Genomic DNA, 14,339 nt, shown 5'->3' on the forward strand with positions numbered 1-14,339 from the left:
GCAAACTGAGGCCAAGGCAGAGGGGAAGTTGTCCTGTTTTTCCAGCGAGCGGGGACAGCCCTGGGATAAACTAAGCCTCCCTGGGCTGAAGGGAGCCAGCTAGTGGGATCTGGCACCCAGGCCAGCCCTTTATAGTCTTATAACCCTTAGAACCCTTTATATTCTTTATTTTCTAAAACTGCTGTACGGTTTCTTTCTGGCCTTTTGATTGCAACTCGGGGAACCTAACTCGTTGGTGCACACTGGCCACATTTTTTCGATTATTCAGCAGGAGTGATAAAGTATCTCCCTGGAAGAGGTTCAGGGCGTGCACACGCCCCTGGGTTTGTATTGAGTAACACTCGAACTATCCATGCCGTGAGTGCCTGACACTTTTGTTGCTCAAGACTCCAGACGCTGCCAGAAAATGGCTAACGAAGCGACGGGAGAACGGCGGCGCGGCGGACGTTGGTGCGGTTGGACGTGCCTGACCTCCAGCCCACGCAAGGGGTCGCGCCGCCCAGGTGGCCGCGGCCGGCTCCGCGGAGCGCGCCGGGACGCCGTCGCCCGCGCCAGTGCGCACGCGCGCCCGTCATCCGGGTGCTGGCTGCGGCTGCAGGTTGCGCTGGGGTGGCGGACGGGGGCGGGGCCAGCGGCTCATTGTGCGCAGCGCTGCGCGGCGCCGGAGGCCGCCGAGGCCTGGGTCGAAGTTGGCGCTGCTGCCGCCGCCCTGCAGCCCACTCGCTGCCTCGGCAGCGCGCTGCTCTTCTAAAATGGCTGCCGCTACCGGTGCTGTGGCAGCCTCGGCCGCCTCGGGTCAGGCGGAAGGTAAAAAGATTACTGATCTGCGGGTCATCGATCTCAAGTCCGAGCTGAAGCGGCGGAACTTAGACATCACCGGAGTGAAGACTGTGCTCGTTTCCCGACTCAAGCAGGTGAGGCCCGGCGAGGTCCGGGAATGGGAGCTTAGGCCGCGCCTCGGAGCCCCCACTTCCGCCGCAGCCCCCGGCCGCCCGCAGCCGCCGGGGCCCTCGGGGCTGCGCCGTGGGGAGGCCCCGGGCGGCGCCCGCCGGCGCGAGCAGGGTGAGGACCCTCCCGCGGCGCCCCCGCCCCCGCGAGCCTGGCTGGGCCTGCGAGGGGCCCGCGAGGGGCCCGCGAGCCGCCCGTCGCAGCCGATCGCGCCCCTGCCTCCCCCGGGACGTCCCCGCCAGGCTGCGAGGGCTGTCGACGGCCGGCGCGGCCTCCCAAGGGCGATCGTGGAGACCCGGGAGGCGCTTGGTCCCCAGTCTTTAGCGGTGGTGAGCGCGTGCATTTCTTGGCCTCAGAGGGACTGGTTACTTTGGTGACTTCTGTGAAGTTACCGTTTAATTGTGCCCAACCGTTTCCTCCCCATCTTGGGGGGGGAATTGGTAGTGGGAGTTGAGGGGTGGGTGAGAGAGAGGGTTTGTTTTCCGCTGGGTTTTCAGTTTTTGCATCAGAGCAGTAATCTGCTTTTTCATCCCTGATTATCTTTCTGGTTTATTTGAGTGAGCGTTGGAATTGTAGTAGAGGAGAAATAAGTTTGCATTCTAGAAATTAGGAAAACTCTTTTTAGTTATTAACTTTCATAGCAACTTTTCTGTAATTGAGAATATTTAGACTTTTGTTCAGTATGATAACATGTGATATTTAATTATTTCGACTCGGTAGAATTTAAAACTCCTTGTGATTTTGATACCTAATGATATTCCCCGTGAAAGTTTCTCTTACTCGTGTAGCTGAATTGCTCTTTTTGAAGTCGGTTTATGAAATGACTGGCAATTCTAATGTCTTGAGGCTTGAGGTTTGCTAATTTTTTTTTCGTTTTTATAAAATAAGTTTAGATAGATTGTGTAGCATATTAACTTCTCTTTCTAATGTAGGCTATTGAAGAGGAAGGAGGCGATCCAGATAATATTGAATTAACTGTTTCAACTGATACTCCAAACAAGAAACCAACCAAAGGCAAAGGTTGTTACGAGTTATGAACATATTTTAAAATATATTTTGGTTATATAACTTGCCTCTGCTCTTGTGCCACTTGCCCTGTTTATATAGTGCTACTCTTTGCTATTTCCCTCTGGCACTCTGCCTTCTTGGGTCAAGGAAGAAAAGTTCCTGTTGCCAGGCTCTGGATAACTTGTAGCCCTTAAGATTTGGCTGAAGCTGACCTGAAAGAGACCAGTTTTTTATTGCTTCCAAAAAAAATCACAAAGTCCAGTTTCATAATGTTTCTTCTTTCATAGTGTGAAGACCTGAAGAATAAAATAACAGTTTAATACATGTCTACCTTGCCCCACAATTGGCAGAGTATTGATGGAATTCCTTCCAAATCTTTCACCTTGGCTCCTGCTGTTTTTTCTAGTATATTAAAATTTTATAACCTTTATGTTTAGTATTTTGTTTGACTTGGTGAACTTAATTTCCATTTATGCTATTATACATTCTAATTTTCAGTGAAATTCAAAAAGACCTCACCAATCATACTAACAAGGTAGGGAAAAATCCATGATTAATTAGTTTTAAAAAAAGTTATAGGGATATGTTCAAAATTTTTTAATTTTATAACTTTTAAACTAGCCAGAATATATTTCCAGGTTATGGTGATTTAATGAATAGGGAGAAGTGGTTTTAAATTAACACTTTGACAGTGTAAATGGGACTTAGATTTAAAAAAAAAATGTTCTAGTAATTGAAGTCTTGACTTAATAATTATAAATTTCTCCCACCTTCTTAAAGGACAGTGGCAGAGGGTGGACATGATGTGGGTATCTGGGTCCTAGTACCTGTTTGCAATAGGTGGAATGTGTCATGGACAGCTGTAGGATTTTTAAAAATCTAACTTTCCTTACTGCTCCAAGTATCCAAATACTGCTCTGTCTGCTGGGGACCAGATCGACTGTAACTAGGGTAAAATGATTGAATGGATTAACCTTGAAAAGACGGGAATATTAACATTTGATCTTAAGCAATCTGTAGGTGTTAGGACCAGGCGATTCTGATGCCATCTCACTGTTTGAGTCTTCATAGGTTTGCAAGCGTCCCCCTTTTGTGCCAGAGGAAACTGAACAGGGATAAGGAGTATTTTCTGGGTGGGATGGGAATGACAGATATGGAAATGGAGTTTAGAGGAATAACAAAGTTATCTTGAAGATCTGTGGCTTTTAATGTAACTCTGACTCGGTGTATCACTTTGAGAGATACATTTCCCTGTGTTGAGAGAAGCTTGTGCTGAGAAGCCTATGCTTACAAACCAGTGTTATTTCAAAATGAAGCATAGAAATTTTGGAAATAAGTAAAACAGGAATTAACCTTATTTCTTATAGTGATTTTAATTCATGTAGTTTATTTAGCACATTGAGATTGTTTAACAGATGCTACGTATTAATCATAGTTCCAGACTATTCAAGCCGATTATGGATTTTAGCACTGAAAGTAAACTTCATCTGATATGTGCATTCTCACCTATTTTTAATTTATTTGTGCGTCTCTTTTTCAGTTATTAGGAACTTCATTTGTCTTAGCCTTAGAAATAATTTTTAGCAATGTAGAATTTTAAGAAGTTTTTATTTTCTATATATACAGTGTGTGTGTGTGTGTATATATATATATATATGATCAGTTTGTTAATTTTTTTCTTTTATATGGATTATTAGGATACTTGAACTTTAATTTTTCCATAACACTGATATTAAGGTGTCTTGTGGTCTTTAGTTAGAAGTTGTAACATGTAATCACTGAGTACTTCATGAGACTTATTCTAGGACTTGCATGATAAGTAGCTCTTGACTCCTTAAATTCCATTTATCATTGTTCTGAAAATTCTGTGAATTACAAAGAACGTAATGTAAATCCCACTCTAAGAACCTGGTTTGAATTAATGTGCAATTCGAGTAAGATTATTTTAAGTTGAGTTTTAAAATAATAATAAAAATAAGTATAAAAAGAGTAAAAATCAAATTTGATTATGGAAACTTAAAAATAACAGTATGTTTTAAAATCAAGGATTCTAGAAATTAAATATTTTAATGTGATGTCAGTTTTTCAGCCTAATTGCTGAATTACTACATTCCAAATCTTATTTTGCTCAACAGTCTCTACCTTCAAAATAACTTCCTGTTGGTCATACCACCTTTCCTTCAGTGATCTGTTTCTTTTTTATAAAACCGAAATTTTTACTTGATCATCTGTAGGACTCCTTTAGTTCTAAAATTTAATGATTATGTATGGTCAGGAGTCAGAAGAAAAAATGTTTTCTGTTCAGCTAAAATAGATGTGCAAAGAAGGAACTGTAAAGCTCATAGGTGCTCCATCAGTATAAATATTCTTTAGGACAGATTATTAGAAAAAGAGAACAAAGAAAGGGATTACTTAGAGGTAGTCATGTAGACATCAGCAAGATACAGCATATAATAGCTTGTTAGGAAAATGAATAATTCGTATGATAATCTTAAGGTATCAAGTAAAAGTTAAATTATATTAAGAAAGCAAGAGAGTAGCTTAATGGGTGTGGATCAATTACTCAGGTGAAATATTAAGTTTATTCTCTTATAAATGCAGGGTTAGTATTTAAAAAATTTTATGTTAAAATATTTGTGTTTAGCCAGATTAGAGGAAAGGGGATCTGTATTCTTAACTATATTTTAGAACATTTTTAAAACAAGTTTGTGCTTGTAATAAGTGTTGATAGTGTTATAGTTCTAATATTGTTTATAAATTCTGTTTGCATGCGGTTAATACAGTGAAACGTTTGTAGCTTGTATTGGTTGTCCCTTCTGAGTCTTTTTTACAACTCTCTTTGCTATGAACTTTTTAATAAGTAACACAGAAGAAAGCTTTACCAGGGAGATTTACTGTCATATTATTTGGGCGTGTGTGTGAAGAAAGCGGTTAAACAGGTAGAGCTAACTCCTCATTAACTTGTTTTAGAGATTACAGATTTAAAGTTTCTTTTGCTTTACCTGATGATGGCATACCATATTCTTTTGATTTTCAACCTTTAGAGTCACCTTTAAACTTCAGCAAAAGTTATTTTATGTGGCTTTAATCAGTATAGTATTCAGAATTATATATAATGCAGTACTATTGATGTTTTAATGTGCAGTACATGCAAGCTTAGCAAGGGTTCAAACCACTACATGAAATCTGATTTATTTTCCTCCCCTAGAAACAAGTGTAATTTGGGGTTATAGGTTTATCCAGACATCTAATGCCTAATTTTGTGTGGAAAATACCTCAGATAATATAAAGAATTACATGTTTACTGTGTAAAGCTTTCTGAAATTTGTGTCTGCTAAGGATATAGTAAACCACATAAAATGCATTTAACATAATACATTATTTTAGTATACTTTAATTCTTGCCTTTTTTTTTTTAAATTGCAGTGTGTTTGGGTGTTAAGGAAACTAATCAGAACTGTGGTATTGAGAAGGGCTTTGGGGATAGAATTGTCATAAATATTTTTGGATACCCATTAGGCTAGAAACTTTGTGAGGATAAGGACATACAGCCTTTTGTTTACATTAGTCTCTGTAATCCTAACACAGTGCGAGGCGCGGAATAGGTACTCAAAAAATATTTGTTGAATGAATACTAAGGGCCATATGATGGCTTTCTTAACTGCTTTTAAAGATACCTCTTTGGGTGCTTGTTTTAATTGCCTGTTTCTTTGCTGGAAGCGCATATATCAGAGATCAGTAGTCTGTTACTTCCAGAGGTACCTTTCTCAGTGGCACTAGTGGCTCCTCATTAGGCACTGATGTGTAAAGCATCCAGAACCCAGAACATGTGAGTCACTGTAACATCCTTTTATTCCTTACCTCTTTGTTGCTGTGTTGGAAGTCCTTACAACTTTTGCTGGAATACTGTCCAGCCTCATTTTCACATCACCAAATCAGACCTTTCGCCTTTGCTGTTAAAACCTGCAGCTTGTTTTTGCAGTTTAAATGGTGGACTATATTTATCATCAAAGCCCTCATGTACTTTTTTCAACTGTTCTATGGTGTCAAATGTGATGTGTGTCGATGTAGGGAAATTTTTCTAGTACTTTAAAAGACAGCGTACTTTTCCCAAATTAGTCCTTCTCTGCCTCCTGAATTAGGAGCAGAGGGCTTCAGACTATCTCCTCTTTCACAAACTCATGTAAAATGAGGTATGAATTGTCCAGGAATTAGGGGAAAAAATATTATTAGTTGGTGGCATCAGAAATGACTTTATCGAAGAGGTTGAAGAATGGTTTAAGGTATAAGGGTGGAATTTCCTGGCTAATCAGTTAGGCTAAAGTTCTCACATATATGTCATATACCAGGGCCTCGAGGTTGTGCAGTTTTAGGAATTAACTACTCACATCCTGAACTCCACAGCCTGAGGTAGTCTTACATGGCAGATCTGGTACCCTGGGATAGTATTATTATTATTATGGCTTTATAATAGTGTTTTCCAGATTATAAGTGGGAAATATATTCATTTAAAAAAATTCATAATCCAGAAAGGCACTAAAAGGTGAAATTGCCTGTAATTCCACCACCCTGAATCTATCAGGTGTTACCTGTTGATCTGAGTTGGGTACGTACATGTGCATGTACTCATAGAAGATTTATGTTTACAGATTTTTTCCCCCCTTTTCAACAACTAAAATAGGTTCACATCATACATGGTATTTTGTCAAAGGCAGAGAGAATTTGAAACTTTCTATAGTTTGGAGAAGCTGAAAACAATAATCTTCCTCATACTTTCTTTTCATTCTAGCCTCTTAGTTACTTATGCTCAGTTGTCCTAGTAGTTCTCTATGGTAGAGTCATTTGAGTTCTTAAAAATACAGCTACCAGGCTCCTGCCTCCCCAGAGGTTTGGTTTTGGTTGCTCTGTTGGGGACACAGACTTCGTTATTTTCTAACAGTTCCTCAGGTGATTCTCACGCAGGTAGAGTTAAGAACCACTGACTGCTCTAGACTAGAGCTTGAAGTTTGGTATCATTTTCATTCATTTCTTTCTGCCTCTCAGTTTGCAAATTGTATTGTATAATTTACATTTTCCAAAAAACTTCCGCATTGCTTTATTTGATTCAGACAATGAGGCTTCGGGTCAGCTAGTATTTTCTCTCTATTGATGGACTGGAAAAATAACCCATTAAAAACTGAGTTACATTTGTGCTGCCTTTTAAATTAAAATCTTGTGTGTATGCGTGTGCATTTATTTTGTGTGTGTGTGTCTGTTGAATTTGGTTATCTTCAGATGACAAAGTTAACAGATTTAAAAAAAATATATGCTGTTGGTATTTTCTAGATTTATTATAATGAGTGTGACTTATCTGCAGTAGATTTTTTAAAATACAGTAAAATGATCTGTTGGATAACTGCAGCGTTGAAGACAGCATATAAGGTCATTTAGAAAGATTTCATTAGTAAAACATCAGTTTAATAGACTGAGATGCTAAAACACTGCATGCAGTTGTATGCAGACAACACAAAGCATAGTCTGATTATTTTAAGATACTGCATGCAGTTATGCGTTTGGGGAGAGGTTGCTGGAAACATTCTTGATCAGTTTGGCTTATATTCTGAACCCCCCCCCCTTTTCAAACAGCAATTTTATGACTAAACTTTTCTATATTTTATAGCTTTGTAAATGTTTATGCGGAACAGTTATTCTCACAAAGTTTTTGGGCAAGATTACTTTAAATCTGCTTATTGAGTGGAGTTTTGTTTTGTTTTTGTTTTGGATGTATTTCTGAACTTGAAAAGGAAAATTGCAAATCCTTAGAAGGACCACTTTGCCTTTGGAGGAGAAAACCAATTTATGACCTAGCATCCTTTATTCATTATGAAATACAAAAATTCTGAAAATTGTGAGTTTTTTCTTAAGTTTGTTGGCAAAAATGAAGCTATTATGGTCTTGATGTATTCATAGTCTTGATTTATCTCATTTGGTATGAATATGCATGTTTCATTGCACAAATATTTCTGTGATTGATTGAGAGGCCCTGTTCCAGAAGCTACTGGGAAATATAGATTGATACATGATGCATATACTGTCATACTTCTCTAAAATCTGAAAATTCTGAATTATCCTTAATTCTAAAAATTAAATACTTGTGGACCTGTATGCATTTATGTTACATAATTAAGAAAGTATTTCTAGCATCCTCTTCCTTTGGTGTATACATTTTGCTTTGCCATTTTACTTTAGACTAAAATCATGCAAAGAATATTGCAGTGTTTTTATGTGAAGTTATGTAATTTCAAAAATAGCCATGTGTTACTACTGTGATAATTTAAAATATGATAAAGTTAATTTTGCTTCCATTTGTATTTTGTTATTCAGACTATCTTTACTGCTCGGTTTATTTTCTGGTTTTGTTTCTCAAAGCATTAAAGTTAGGCTTTGAGGGTGACTGGCTGGTTCAGTCGGTGGAACATGCGACTCTTGATCTCAGGGTTGTGAGTTCAAGCTCGATGCCAGGTGTAGATGTTGCTTTAAAAAAAAAAAAAAAGTGAAGCTTCTCTTACATTAAACTTTAAGTTAGCGCCCTCATCCCAGTCATACCACTTTCCTTTGCATCAACACACATTTCTGTGGCATGTGCCTGAGTCCTTGAAGGGCTGAAGATTACCGGATTAATTTCCTCTAGGAGTGTTGCTAGCACAGGCATAAATGGGAACTGGAAATAGAGATGGTTACTGACTGTGCAAAAAAGAGCTGAAGGTGGTCAGTGTTGCTTGTTGGAATTTATTTTTTTTTATTTTTTTTTATTTTTTTAAGATTTTTATTTATTTATTTGACAGAGTTCACAAGCAGGCAGAGGCAGAGAGGCAGGCAGAGAAGGAGGGGAAGCAGGCTCCCTGCTGAGTAGAGAGCCCCCATGTGGGGCTCGATCCCAGGACCCTGGGATCATGACCTGAGCCGAAGGCAGAGGCTTTAACCCGCTGAGCCACCCAGGCGCCCCCGCTTGTTGAATTTAAAGGGGATTTGGTTTATCTTATAAGTTATCTCTCATCTGTGACATAAGTTAGGAATCCATAGATGCTCTAGCATCATTGAAGTTGGGAGTTTACAGTTTTACTGAGAGATTGGGACTGTACATGGTGCTAGTTTGCCTGCCATGTCACCTCTTCTTGTCCCAGTGAGGGCTGAATAGAAATCCAGACCTTGTTATATCCAACCTAGGGATACTCCCATTATCAGTCAGGAAGTCTATCTGCTCATTATATAATGTCGTACTAGGTTCTGGGCTAGATGGTAATCATTAGAGCTTTTTAAAATGGGAGTTATATTTTGTATGGGGGAAGGATGATCCTTTTTTCATAAAGGAAGATATTATAATATAGTTTCTAATTTCAGCATGTGCTAAGTAAGCCCCAAGTTACAGATTATGAAAGCAGTCTAAAGCTAGAGTGTAAAATTTCAGGGGTTTTTTGCTTGTTTGTTTGTTTTTGGAATGCTCAAAGATGTCTTTATAAAGTTCATGACTTCATTCTAAATGTACAGAATAAAAAATGGTGTCAGCTCATTCCTGAGACACCAACCAGAATTTTCTTATACTGTTTCAAAATTTAAAGATCAGTTTTCGAAGAGAGTAAAATTTCATTTTAATTAAACATATCAAATTATTATTACAGTTTCATCACTATATGTTTGAAAATTTTGTCCTCATGGTTTTTATGTTTATAAGCTGATAAATTAAATGTCCAGTGCTTTTGTGTGGTACAGCTGTTTATAACAGTAAGGCATAGCAAAGTTGGGCCTTTTTGTGCACTTCTGCCTCTTATGGCCTGTTTGTCATGGGGCAGGTTACATAATCTTGGAGGCTTACTTTTAAGCATTTTGTGGGTGTGACTTTTGGAGCCTCTTTTTACATTAAAAGAGATAGCATTAACAACTGGCACATTGTAGCCACTCACAGATCTAATGGCTTTGTAGGTTTCGAAAGGTGGGAATAGGCCTGGGTTTAAATTGAAGCACTGTTGGGATGCCTGGGTGGCTCAGTCCGTTAAGCATCTGTCTTTGACTCTGATCCTAGGGTGCTAGGATGGAGTCCCCAGACAGGCTTCTTACTCAGCAGGGAGCCTGCTTTTTCCTTCTGCTTGCCACTCCTGCTGCTTTTGCGTGCGCATGCACTCTCTCCTCTCACTTTCTCTGACAAATAAGTCTTTATTTTTTTATTTTTTTTTATTTTTTGTTAAAGATTTTATTAATCCATTTGACAGAGAGAAAGAGATCACAAGTAGGCAGAGAGGCAGGCAGAGAGGGGGGAAGCAGGCTCCCTGCTGAGCAAAGAGCCCAATGCGGGGCTCGATCCCAGGACCCTGAGATCATGACCTGAGCTGAAGGCAGAGGCTTTAACCCACTGAGCCACCCAGGTGCCCCTGAAGGCTGCCATTTCAAAGATAGTATCTTTAAACTGAGTTAATGAACCACGCCTTACTGGGATAATGTCTTTTAGGTAGGTCATAGGATGTAGTGGAAAGAACTTTGGATTGGAAATGAGAAGCCTTGGCTTCCAGTTCTGACAACGCCATTTATTAGCTTTGGGCAAGCTACTTAACTTCTCCAGCTCATTTTCTCTTTCCTAAGATTTTGATTACCTACCCCAAGTACCATAGGGTGCTTGGGAAAATCAATTGAACTTTTTTTTTTTTAATGCTTTGCAAATTTAAGGAGTAAATACTGTTTGCAAATGTTCTGAAAGAATTCCCCCCAAAGCTCTACTCTGTAGATTACTTGGTGGTGTGTTTTGGGGTCTTATATTTTTAAAAAATTTATTTCTCCCATGAAGAAGCATCTTTAAGTTTTTATAACATGGAATTTCCTCTAAATGTGATGGAAGAATTTAGTGAGCTCTTTTTCATCTGATACTGTTTTCCGGGAAGGAACATCTTCACTTTTTTTTTTTTTAATATGGTAATAAATGCTTTCTGACCAGCAGACTCTGTTAGTTGTCCCTTGTAGTAACTTCTAATTTCTATTTTCCCTAAAAAAATACACCAGCATTCTAAATAGGAACCAAATGCCACACAAGCTCTACACTTTCTCTTTTGATTTACGTAAACCCTTGAGAGACTGGGACAACCCCTCTTTTACCTCAGTGAGTTTAAAAAAAAAAAAAAAGAACAAAACAAAACTCCACTTTTAGGCTTGATCTTTTTCACATACCTGGAAGAATTAGAATCTTGTTGCCTTTTTATTTCTCCTTCAAGGAAGGGGTTTCAAATTAGGAGCACATGGAAGATAGAGGCTGTTGAGACTCGGGAAAGGGAGGTACACTGACTTTTTTTTTTTTTTTAACATCCACCTTAAACCTAAACTCTCTACTGTAAGAGTCACAGAAGCTTGAGATAGGTACATGGCAGTCCCTGTTTAAGACAAAGGGGAAAGTTGATGATTAGTTGGGCTCAGGAAAGAACATCCATTCACATTTCAAAATAAACGAATTAAAAAATCATCAATATTAAAGTTTTGTCAGCTGTGCTTTTTACAGCATTTCTTTTTTTTTTTTTTAAGATTTTATTTATTTATTTGATAGAGATCACAAGTAGGCAGAGAAGCAGGCAGAGAGAGAGGAGGAAGCAGGCTCCCCGCTGAGCAGAGAGCCTGATGTGGGGCTTGATCCCAGGACCCTGGGATCATGACCTGAGCTGAAGGCAGAGGCTTTAACCCACTGAGCCGCCCAGGCACCCCTTTACAGCATTTCTGATGCATGGTTTGTTCAGTAGGTTTTTGTGAAGTAGCCTGAAAACATAAACTTTTAGCATTGGCTCTGTGGAAAATATGTATTTCTTTAACCGTGGAAAGCATTTGTGAAGTCCCAACCACGGCTTTGTAAAGTTTGAAGATGCGAGTTGGGTGGAGAAGGCTGGAGACTATTAACAGTTTTCAGTCTGAAGTATTTCTCCTTGCCTTAAGTCCGTTACATCAGTCATTTTGTTAAGTGCCGAGCCCCATTTATAGTTAGGCCTTTGGAGAAATACAAAATAAGCATTAAAAGCAGTCACTTGTACTTAAGGAATTTTCTTTTCTAAATGGTGAAGCAAGATTTATTTGAGAGTACGAGGCAATATAGAATCAACTGATGGACTGTACGGTGTAGATTGAAGCATGAGGATTTTATTTCAGAGAAAGCTTGTTGAAGAGTAGCACTTAGGGACGACTTTGTGGGGGACAGGAGCTGTCTTACATCTGACTTAGCTGTGAGACATCTGGTGATAGACTCAGAACACCACTAAGATGTGCTGCTACTTCTGGAAGGATTGAAGATAAGAGAATTTGAGTGGCATAAAGAACATTGTATTATATATATCAAGTCAGTTAAGACGATGGGTTTATATTAGGATGATTTGTGTAGTTTATTTAGTGAGGCAGCATGATGTTCTTAAAGCTTTTTTGTTTGGGACGGCTATGAGCAGGTGGTTTATAAGGAGTTTGCATTAGTTTTGTCAGATGATTTGGGAGTAGAGAGTGATTGATATGTGGGGTCAACTCTTCTGAATGTTTTTTACTTTTAAAGTAATAAAATATTGGTTGTTAGCCCATTTTCCTTCTTTCGCAGGTAAAAAACAGGAAGCAGATGAGTTGAGTGGAGATGCTTCTGTGGAAGATGATGCTTTTGTCAAGGTAAAGTGTTAATTACTCAGGTTAAGACGTTTATTTTGCATGATGAATTCATGCATTTTACTTGAATAATAGATCCTGAAGTACGGAGGTAAAATAGAGACTTAATGTAGTATTGTCAATCTCATCATAGTTGAGAAATATAATAAATGACTTTGTCTTTAGTTACATGAGACAGAGAGCTAAAAGTAATATTGGTCCAGGCCTGGAAGTAGAAGTCCGACATAGGGGCCAGAGGAACAGCTGCAGGACAAATGATATGTTAGTTCCTGGACAAGTTACTGCACTAAGGGTATTGATAGTTTATTTTCATCTGCCTATTACATTTAGCTTTTGTGTAAAATACACTGAATTTAGATTAAGGTAGTCTTTAAAATGGAGATAGAAGATTGCTTATGTGTTGCTACTTAGTAAAGAGCAAATTAAGAAATTTGTTTTGCCCTTTAAAGATAAATTTAAGCCAGGTCTTTTTTGGCTAAGAATGAATGTATTTCAAAACCGACCAGCCAGAAAAGTAATGTGTACAGTTTTAACTGCAGCTGTGGCAGTTCCAGAAGTTATTTTTAATCACAGGTTTTTTGTTTTTTTGGGTTCTTTTGTTTTTGGGTTTTTTGGGATCTGCTACTTACTGATCATTAGGTCTTAAGTAGTATGGCATTTGCAGGAATTATTTAATGAGCACAGTTCCTCCTAAATTATATCCATTTATACACCATATATTCTGTTTTCTGTATACACTTAGTCCATATGGTCGTAACATCTCTGGATGTCTGTGTGCTCTACCATGAAGTCAGCTCCTGTCCATTCACCTGGCCATCTCACCTGCTGCTTAACTCTCTACCCTCCCCACGTTACATGCACACAGAGAGCACAGAGTGTACCACACTTCCCACACTTTGCACCTTGCACTTTGAGGGTACATATGCATAGAGAGAACGAAACATGTGGTTGAGGATTTAACCCTGAAATCAGATAATTTTAGGAAATACTTGCCCAGGGAGCCATTAAAACTGATGATTGCATGCCCATAACCAGTTTTTGTTTGAGCGTTTCGGAGCACTCCGGTCTCTGTTATCCTTGTGATACCTCTTCCTTTAGGTTTGTTCCTTTGCTCTTATTTTCTCCAGGTGTCTTCACTAGTGAGTGTTATGAGTAAGCAAAAATTATCCATAAGCTGGAAAAACATTGTGACTTAGTAAAAATTTTTAATTTTCAAATGTCTTAACTTTTAGCTCTTCAGTTCATAAAAATCTTACATTCATTTGAAATGTTAGGAGATACATCTATTTCGCATAATAGTATTGTCTCTTACGTGTGCTGCAAAAGATACCTTTGTGTTATTATTAAATGAACCTGGTCATAATGTCTGGAAGAACAAAGGAGCTTTAAAAAAAAAAAAAAGTCCGATTTAAATAAATCTTCAGTTTCTTTGTACTTCCTTTTTTGCTTTGGGAGTACCGGCATGCGTGATGTATTTGATAGAAATTAAGTGAATATACTTATCTCTCAGTATTGGTAATTCTAGAATTTATACAGTAGTGGTGAGTAAATATCACCTATTGCCTAGATGTAAATAGTATAGTAATTGCTTTCGTTTATAGATGAAAAGAGGAGAATGGTTGGAGTTATTTAGCACTTTGTAGATGAAGTTCCCTGGGTGATTTCCCTTGGTTGCTTTCTTTTCTTTTTTTCTTTCTTTTTTTTTTTTTTTTTTGGTTGCATTTACTATTGTTATAC

The 14,339-nt window shown here is 38.6% G+C and overlaps 1 protein-coding gene across 8 annotated transcripts in view; it reads left to right on the top strand.

The window, feature by feature from the left end:
* Positions 1–656: 656 nt before the first annotated feature.
* SLTM (SAFB like transcription modulator) overlaps positions 657–14,339 on the top strand; it is a 44,076-nt gene continuing 30,393 nt past the window's right edge. For 4 of the 8 annotated variants that reach the window (XM_032864837.1, XM_032864839.1, XM_032864841.1 and 1 more), the window contains exons 1-3: positions 657–914; positions 1,881–1,968; positions 12,520–12,605. In XM_032864837.1, coding sequence (XP_032720728.1) covers positions 753–914; positions 1,881–1,968; positions 12,520–12,605 — 336 coding nt within the window. In that variant the 5' untranslated portion in view covers positions 657–752. Of the gene's footprint in view, positions 915–1,173; positions 1,278–1,880; positions 1,969–12,519; positions 12,606–14,339 lie in introns of those variants that run through there. The other 4 variants (XM_032864838.1, XM_032864840.1, XM_032864842.1 and 1 more) reach the window with 3 other exon arrangements.

The sequence above is a fragment of the Lontra canadensis genome, unplaced genomic scaffold, assembly GCF_010015895.1.
Source record: "Lontra canadensis isolate GAN:19392208 unplaced genomic scaffold, GSC_riverotter_1.0 scaffold28, whole genome shotgun sequence".
NCBI lineage: Eukaryota > Metazoa > Chordata > Mammalia > Carnivora > Mustelidae > Lontra > Lontra canadensis.